The 9,701-nt window shown below is 36.3% G+C and overlaps 1 protein-coding gene across 14 annotated transcripts in view; it reads left to right on the forward strand.

The window, feature by feature from the left end:
- obsl1b (obscurin like cytoskeletal adaptor 1b) overlaps window positions 1–9,210 on the forward strand; it is a 39,235-nt gene extending 30,025 nt beyond the window's left edge. For 12 of the 14 annotated variants that reach the window (XM_085135777.1, XM_085135782.1, XM_085135787.1 and 9 more), the window contains 5 exons: window positions 1,533–1,694; window positions 1,817–1,921; window positions 2,217–2,483; window positions 4,186–4,455; window positions 6,965–9,210. In XM_085135777.1, the coding sequence (XP_084991903.1) occupies window positions 1,533–1,694; window positions 1,817–1,921; window positions 2,217–2,483; window positions 4,186–4,455; window positions 6,965–6,975 (815 nt within the window). In that variant the 3' untranslated portion in view covers window positions 6,976–9,210. Of the gene's footprint in view, window positions 1–1,532; window positions 1,695–1,816; window positions 1,922–2,216; window positions 2,484–4,185; window positions 4,464–6,964 lie in introns of those variants that run through there. The other 2 variants (XM_085135776.1, XM_085135778.1) reach the window with 2 other exon arrangements.
- Window positions 9,211–9,701: the final 491 nt, after the last annotated feature.

Genomic DNA, 9,701 nt, shown 5'->3' on the forward strand with positions numbered 1-9,701 from the left:
TTGATTGGCTAAAGGCCACGCTGAGGCATGTTGTAGTTGAACACAACTACACCAAAGTACAACAAATAAGTAACTTAATAAGTTACTAAATATAATTTTGCATTGCCTGCCAGCAATTTGAGTTTGTGGTTAAGGCTCCATTATATCAAGGAGTACAGTAGTCTAATTTTGGAGATATTGTTGCTTTTTGGCTAACAGTACTAGTAAGATTAGTAACTTTGTTCAATCTATTTGACGGAAGTTTAAAAAGCAGTGAGATATTTTTGTTATCAAATGTCAATGCTCCCTTCAAAGTTAAATTAGCTTTTTGTTTGATACAACCGCTTAGAGCCTTGAAGACATAGGCATGTGCTTTTTATGCAGTACTTACCACAAAATGGCTATAGTTAGCGCTCCTGCTTCCATGTTTCTTTCTGATTCTTTACAATCTCATTGATGCTTTTAGCTTATGTTCTCTAATGTCAGCTAAAATATGTCATTTGCTAGTTTCAGAGTTGGAGTTCTGTTCAGAGTTCTGAGAGCTTTTTTTGCACCTGCTTATTGCTAGCTTGTTTAATGAAGGAAATAGAAAACAGCTCTGTAGGTCTCCCAGGTGCTCTGTATTTTTACATTGAATTCAGAATCCATTTTAAGATACTGGTTCTGACATTTAAAGCTCTTCAAGAACAAGCACCAGCATACATCATTGAACTTTTACAGCCCTATGTCCCTAGTAGGTCCCTGAGGTCTTGTGATCAGGGCCTACTTGTTATTCAGCATACAAGGCTGAAAACCAAGGGAGACAGAGCTTTTGACACTGTGGCCGCCAGACTGTGGAACTCTCTTCCTCAAAAACACATCTTTTTAGAATTGCATTTTGTTAACTTTTGTCTGTTTTTGTTTTATACCTTGTGAAGCACTTTGTGATCTTTTATCTAGAAATGTGCTATATAAATAAAATTTTACTTACTTACTTACATGTGCATATAATGCAGTTCTCTTAATGTTTAAGAAGAACACAGCAGAGAATAAGTGTCTTTCTTCTTAAAAATCAAGATGAGCTACTAAGAAATTGTACTTGTGTGGATACCATCAGAATAATATTTGCAGATTCAGAGCTATATATAAAAAATACATTAGTTCAAAGTTTCTGTGTGTGAGAAAAATTAGAAACTTAGCTATACAAATATATTGTTCTAATAAAATGCTCATAATTGTGAACCCCAATAGTGCTATTAGGCTATTATTACTAATTAGATTGGGAAGTTAATAAGTAATTAATGATTAATAATAAATTATTAGTACTGCTGGCTGTAGCTGGTATTTATGGCCATGTTGTTTTAGTAAGGAGTTGAAACTGCATTCTAGACGTGGCTTTCAGCTTTACAAATACAGCACAATGCTGCCATCTGCCTGCAACATTTATATGTTCTATGTCTGCTGGATGTGTGAATGAGGACTCCATTGTAATCTTAAATATGTACATATATATATATATATATATGTAGACATATGTATTTATATATACATATTTTAACATTTGAATTCTACAGAGCGTGAGCTGGTGATCCTCCAGGGTCTTGAGGACCTGGACATCCAAGAGGATGAAAACGCTGTGTTTGTTTGTGAGATCTCAGTGGAGGATGTGCCAGGGGAATGGTACAAAAATAGGGAGCGGATACAGCCCACCAGCACCATCAAGATCCGCCAGGAAGGTTTGCAAAAACCAAAACAAATAAACAAACAAAAATACATTTTAGGCTTTAACCAGAAAGAAAGCCTGAGAATTTGAAAAAAATATTTTATAATAAACAATTCAGAATTTTTTTCATTTCAGGGACAAAACATTTTCTTCTCATGTGCAACGTGCGAGCAGAAGACTCTGGAGAGATTAAGTTTGTGGCGAGGCACATTGAATCTGTTGCTTACTTGGAGGTGGAAGGTATTCAAATAATACACCTACTAACTAATTAGAATGGATAAACCATACTGGGGCAACCTGATGATCCTAAAGTTTTGGGGGGTTAATTCAGTGATTTTCAGTTAATCCAACTAAACAGTAAAATTTCATTTTTTCAATGCAACCAATATTTAGCTTCACATTTCCTGTCTCTAGTGCATGTATTGAATATGTATTTTCTAATCATTAAAGCAAGGCGAGGTAGGTTACGATGTCTACCTCAGTGTGTTGTGATTTCAATAAGACCCATATTTAAACTACATTCCTTCCCTTTCAGAGCTTCCAGTCTGTATTGTAAAACCTCTGCAAGACAAGACGGCCCTTGAGAAGAGCCGTGTGATCTTGGACTGCACAGTGTCCAACCCCAGATGTAGCATCCGCTGGTACAAAGGCAGCAATGTCATCCTGCCCTCTGAACGCTTCGAGATCTGCAGCGAAGGATGTTATCGCAAGCTGATCATCCAGCAGGTGGCGCTAGATGATGAGGGCACATACAGTGTGCAGGTTGGAGATTATACTTGCTCTGCAAAGCTGACAGTGGAGGGTAAGAGGCTTTTTCATTAAATCTTAACATCATCAGTGCACAAAAATGACATCTGACTAAAAGTTAGGTCTAGTTCTTTTAGCAGGATATTGTTATCTAGGCATGCACCACCTTTACTAGGTCTGTTTTTATTCCTGTGCCATTGATTATCCCATAAAATGGGTTGTAGAGACAAATGTCAGGACTTACATTTTTTCACCCCTTCCCCCCAGAGTCTGTTATTAAAATACCCAGAGTTTGTTATTAGAGCTGTAACAGGATAAAATCCCTCTCTTATAGTAGCAACAGCAAATACTGTGTGTGCATATATAACCAGATAGTGCCACCTACTGGAACAGCAGAGTTACCACATGTAATTTCTTATTTCGTGAAAGGTGTAATATCGGGGCACATTTTTATATATTCAGTCTGTTTTAATTTCACAATTACCTGATTTAACTTGATCATGGGTGATATAAAGTAATGTTCACAGATAAGTCCCCAAACTGGCAAATTTAAATCATCTACACTGATTTGATTCTACACTTCGATTTCATAGTGTAGTGGTTTACAAATTTGCCTAAATCATGAAAGAGTCCTGTTTGAGAACAGAATGAGAGCATGGCCAACAGAAGAACCCCTCCTAGATTATTCCGGGGAGGGCAAATCTACTGTGGCACTGCTTTGTAAATATGGGAACAGTTAAAGAAAGACTTTGTTTAACTTTCAGGCAAGCAATGTAATAATAATGATGATGATCCAAAAGGCAAAAACATGGGACGTTTCTTGGCAACATAATCTGACGTTAAAAATATCAGCCGGGCTCTTTAATGTAAGACATTGACTTTGTAATTTTTAAAAAATCATCCATCCAGCATCTTAAGCGCTAATTAGTATGCAGGAGCAACACTGTTAAAAAGATTGTTGAATATATTGTAGTCTGACATTCACTGTTCTGGATGTTTGTGTTATCCTTGATTTTGGTAGTGAACCTGTAATATCTCCTTGGATACTGATGTTCAGAGTTGGTTATAGAATAAAATCTTGAACAATTTTAAAGATTATAGCTTTCGATTTTGACTGTGTGGCTGTAAAATCTGGTCACAGTTTTTCAGTCTTAAATTTTTGAGTGGCTGTATTCTGTACTTAGAACACTCAAATGCTAAATTTTAAATACATTTTCCAGTGTCCTCACTGTAGTTTCAGGGCCTATGAAAATTTTATAGTTTTATTAAATAGACAGAAATTATTGGATGTAAATGAGCTGATTCTGAGGGGATTGGGTGGGCCCTTGTTCATATTTGGTTGATTTTTCTTCGGTTGTTCCTTCACAGTTTATTTTGGTGTACTTCCCTGTAATCCTGTAATTAATTTTTTAAAACAGTTTTCTTGATTGGGGCTTAATTACCATAGCATAGAGAGAGAGAGAGAGACCCTCCATTGTTTTGTTTTCAACCAGTAGGTGTCAGCCTCCTCAAAGAGTTAACTGTCTACTTCTTACCTTGTGAAGTAAGATAGGGTGCCTTGGCCTATGACAGCTGGGATGATCTCCAGCCTCTCTGTGACCCTGAACTGGATGAATTGGGGATAAAAAAAAAAATGGAGTGATGGAAGTTTTGCCTCCTTTGTTTTAACTTCTCTGTTCAGACCAAGACATCTTCTTAAAAATGTGTATTCGTAGGTTAAAACACTTAACCGCTTTCTCTCTCGTGCCCTTACCCAGCCCAGTCTTTATTGATGGTCCGAGAGCTTAAAGATGTGGAAGTCATGGCTCCTGATGAGGCCTGCTTCGAATGTGAGGTCTCAGCTCCTGTCTTCAAATCCCCCGTGTGGACTCTGAATGGGGAGCCTTTGCAGCCGAGCTCCCGGGTACGCCTGGAGAAGATGGGCACAGTGCACAGGCTGACCCTCAGGCAGACCTCTCCGGAAATGAATGGCGTGGTAGAGTTCACAGCTGGGAAAACAAAGAGCAAAGCCCAGCTACGGATAGTGAGTAAGTAGAATAATGGCAATTTTTAAGAGGCAGTATTTTAGTAGGTTTATTTGCATATTTGAAATAACTTTAGATGATTCATAGAGGTCCGCAAATTCATCCTCAAAATATGGCTACAGACATCCTTCAATATTATAGATTATTCACCTTAACTTTTAGGTGTGTGTGTGTGTGTGCTGTAAAAGTCATGCTCTAGTCGGTTAAACATGCAATTTAAAACCTGGTGGTGTAATTGACACCTGAACCACTAGATGGAGGTAATAACAAAGTCTCGAATTTGCTCCATTCGAATGCAAAGAAACAAAATATAGAAAGTGTAATGATGCACAGTGTAATGATGTTTGAGTGTAATAGTAACACAACATGTTTTCTTTGCCATGAACTGGAAATGCAGATTTGCAGGTGATCAAAACAAACTGCCCATGTGGCGTATTTAAAGTGTGTTGCATGACTTGGCGTGGTATATACAGCACAAAGCAATAAAAACAGTAAATGTTTGGCTCCCAGTGCTGCGTTCTATTATCAATATAGGTTGTTTATGGTGGCAGTCCATCAATAGGCATGTAGGTCAAGCAAAATGGAGCACGCACCCGCCGAAGCAGGAGTAGGTTAAACCATTTTTAGTTTTATTATGTCGCCTTTTAAATGAATGTGTGCTATGTTCAGGCAGTAAAACTGTCAGAAATTCACTCAGCTTTAAAAAGAGGACAGATTGCAACATGAGCAGAACCCCATGCGTGAGTAGGAAAAGTCAAAGCCATTAAAACGCTGGTGAAGTAAATGGATTTGCTCTGATTGTGTTATAATAAATTTAATTTTGCTTGCATGATAGCTGCATCTACATTTGGATCTTATATGTGATTGCCTTCAGGTCTCAGACTTCAGAAATCATAAGAAATGTGTAGATTACTTTTGTAAAATGAAAGCTTAAATTGTTGCTATTGTGCAAGACAAAAATTATTACCCTTTCTAAAGACATGTAGGTAGTTTGGGTTTTTTTTTATTTTGCAAACACAGCATAATTTTAGATCTCGTGTCTCTTAATATCTTAGATAAAATGTGTAAAAGAAGAATCAGTCTTTAGAAAAGTAATTTTTACCCAGGGGTAAAAGTATCCCCTTTGGGGTTTAATTATAAGTTTATGCCTTCAGGAAAAAGGCACAGAGTTTCCAACTTGAAGATAAATAGGTATGAATTATTGCATAAAGTAATAAATTGAAATAGGTGAAATTGTAAATGAGTGTTTGTGTATTATCTTACATAATGCGTTTCCTCGTTTATCCAAGATAACATTCTGCCAAGGGTGAAAATAAAGGCTAATGTAGTCTAGTTTAATCTAATCTAATCAAAGAAGATTTGTGAAGAGTGAGGAGTCAGAAACCAAGGGAAGTAGGCTAGCAGGTCATACAGTAAGTAGGCTTGCATGCTCTGTTTATCCTCTTGTTTGACTAGAATGGGTATTATAATTTTTTAAAATGCAGATCATTTAAATTTTAAATATTTAAATAAGATTTGCAACTAGCTCTTAAGCTCTTTATCTTATCAAAGCATTTATTGAGGTGACAGAACAAGATCAAGGGAACCAAGAACATTTTTTCCCCACACGCATTAGCTTCACGTTTAAATCCTAAAACTGCATCTTTCTTTTATATGCAATCTATGATCCACAGTTTTCTGCTCACACTGTATATACTTTTATCCTTGGTTTAGAATTACTGTTCTATGTAATGCAATAGAAAAATAAAGCGGAAAAGAAAACATAAAAGGATGGTTGATATAGTTAGCATCAATTGTGAATAAAAAGGTTTATTAATTAAAAATATGCTAGCATGAAATTATCATCCAACAGTATAGATAAATACAGCTGAAACAGATTTGTCACTAAACAGCTGGAAATTATTGGCTAAATCTAAGATTAACAATTGAAACTGTTGGCTAATGGTACACCAGACTGCTTGGTATGTGGAGAAGCTATGTTAAGAATAGCTAACAGTATCATTTAACTCCGGATTATCCTTAGTTTTATCTAACAGTCAACAAATGTGTTAGCTAAACATTAATACTTAAAAACTGGCCAATAAACGTGATGAGCAGCATTTTTGGGGTGGTAGCTAAGTAGTGCACACATGGTTGAGATGGTAAGCTAATAGTTAGCAATAAACAGTGGAGACAGTTTGCGAGTCATAGCTCGTAAATGGTAATCCGAATCTCAATGGTAAGAGTAAGAGTGGAAAGCTGAAAATAGTCCAGTTCCAGTATAAAATGACTTCATGGGAACTCATTTAAACATGAGAGGGAGTTCTCGAGTTCATCTGTCATGACAGTACTTTTGGGGTATCAGATAAAACCACTTACTGAAAGGGATCACTTCTTTGAAACAGGCGCTTGTCTAGAACGGTCAGAGTTATGTTTAATTAAATCAAAAAATAAAATATGGCGAGCCTCGCTGAACCATCTGTAAGACTTTGTTTCTCTGGACTTCAAAGTAATTTTTTCCTCTGCTTCACAGGTGATCACTGAGTGAAATCCCTGCTCTACAATCACCTCGATGTGGCTTAACTATTATACTGGTGGCTGAAGTTGTACCACTGAAATTGCTTATATATTTAAATCCTGTCTGTAAACGTGGCTTAAACAGGGTTGTGATGGATTTTCATGCAGTTCATTTAATCGTCTCATCGTTTTAACGACAACATTTGCCAGCGTGTGAGAACATTGACAAAGAGTTTTTTGTTGTTATATAAAACTGCAGTTTCGTTGTAAATAATTTCCAATGTGAAAGTGGTTTGACTGGGTTAACTGGGTTATGAAAGCTTAAGATGAATGTGTATTTGTGCCAAATAAAATAGAATAAAATGAAATAAAAATCTGATTGAAATACTCAAACTTAAAGTCTCTGGTTAGTTCCTTTAAGCATCATTAGTTTTAAAGTAATCCAACAACAACAACAACTTGAAAGAGATTTGGAATATAATGTATGTAAAGCAAAAATGAAAACTCTCAATGTGTGTCTGTATACACACATTGGTAGGCCTTTTCCATTAGGAAACTAACATTATGCATTAATTTTAGGCTCCCCTTATTTTATTACAGCATGTTTTTGTGTGGATGTTGTGGCAGCGACTTTTACTTTTGGTTTAAAAAACAGAAACACATGAATGAAGTATGAGAACAGACTGCATATAAAAGATGGACTTACCCAACATGATGTAACCCACTGGCAGACTGTGATCAGCTGAGGTGTGCTGCTGCTATTCTTTGAAGATTAAAAGGCGAAATCAACAAGATATAAGTAGATGTCACACAAGCTATCGACGCTGATTTACAACTTGTACACAGAATAAAGGTGGAATTTCAGCGAGTGAATCATCAGCTTAAATTTTGCACAACATTGGTGATGGATACTCCAATTTACTTATGTAAACTGGCTTAATGTTTTAAAGCATGCAGTAGGAAATAATGACTCCCCACACCTAAATAACGAGCCTGTTTTGAAAGTGGAAGGAGTAGAAAATACATTAAACGTAAAAAGTCATCAGATAAATAAATACTCAAAGCACAAATACCTGAAAATTTGACTTAACTACAGTAACAGTAATTGCATTTAGTCGCTTCCCGCCTCTGGAACTGGTATGAAAAGTGAGAAGTCATTAGTCAATGAGAATTTTATTTAGTTTTATGTTATATTGTAGCCATAACAACTATAATTTAGTACTGTACTCAATATGCTCTAAATCAAGCAGTTGATTCAGCCAATCGGGAAAATGTTGAGTCACATAGGAAGGAATTTGAGGACTTCTGAGGTCACTTAAGACTTTTATAGATCCATAACTCTTTCTGCAATCAGAGTAGCCACCGTGGGATAAACTATTAAAAATACTTCTTCATACCTGAAAGTCCATTGAACGTCATCTTTTATATAAAGTTTATGGGTATGACCAGTGTTGGTTTTTGTGTCAGCGCAATAAATGTTTCCATCATTGGTTCATTGTAAAGAAATTTTTTTTTTAAAGGTTTTCATGGAAACTTTGAATAAAGAGCTTTCTGTCTTGCAGCAAACGGCTTGTAATGTAAATATACTGGGCCAAAATGAAAGAAAAAAAACATTTGATCACCTTGATTGATGATCAGGGCATGCTTGATTTATCAAATGGTTTTATCGTGTGGGTATTATGTTTGTCGAGTGGAGAACGATTGCCGTTTTCATATCAAACCTGTTCCATATTCCATTTTTTCCTTTCGACTTGATCGTATATGTTGTGTTGAGTGTGAGGAATGTGAAGTCAAGTACTGTAGTGAAATATGACCGTTTCAATAAAACATGCTTTATTGATGGAAGGTGAAAGCATCTTGTCTTTTTTTCCCCCAGTGTTGATTGTTAATAGCTGCAGTTGAAGGAACGCGCTCATTTAAACCAGCTTCTTTACTTGAGTCGAGTCATCTTGTTGCACATGTTCCAAAAGATAAATGAATCCTTCAAGAGAGATTATGGTTTTTCTTTTGTTTAAAGTAAAACTAATAGAGATGAACTAATGCAATCACTCTGAAATCCACACACACAAATACAAAATCGGGATTTGAGCACATGTGGCAAATTCCCCTCAAATCAAACTGAATATACAGATCGATAAGGTCGTACACGCCACATTCAAGTTTACTGACAGTAGGCAAAGCCAAATCAAACTTATCCAAGACAGCATCAAATATTACATTACTGATGGCTAACACAAGTGATAACTCAGAAAAACATTAAAACTGGATCACAATAAATTCCTGATATTTACAAAAAAAACCAAACAAACAAACAAAAAATAGCCTCACCCACTTTTGCTGTTGTACACGTGTCTGTGACCTTCAGTCAGTGTGCTGTAAATCTGCTTCTTAAAGCTACTCCAGAGCTAAACAGTGGGTGACAAATTAAGGGAAAAACCTGAACCCTTAACTCCTGCTGTGGCCGTTGTACCGCTAGCAGAGTTTGGGCACCTTACTCCATTAAAAGGGGAAACAAATCATTTCAAAGTTCTTATTCTATAAAAGTGATCCTCTGAATAACACATTTTTAAACTGTTGTCAGTGGTTTCTTCCATACTGAACATATATAAATCATACTTTGGACTTTGCAGTCATAACATCTCGACCCAAGTGAATAACTAAGGGAGTTTTGGGGCTGGTATGTTTGACAACTCTCTCCATTAGCAACAACAAAACACCAGATGAGGTAATATCATTTGGCAGAGTGTTATCCT

Source organism: Neolamprologus multifasciatus, chromosome 16, assembly GCF_963576455.1.
Source record: "Neolamprologus multifasciatus chromosome 16, fNeoMul1.2, whole genome shotgun sequence".
In the NCBI taxonomy this organism is placed as follows: domain Eukaryota; kingdom Metazoa; phylum Chordata; class Actinopteri; order Cichliformes; family Cichlidae; genus Neolamprologus; species Neolamprologus multifasciatus.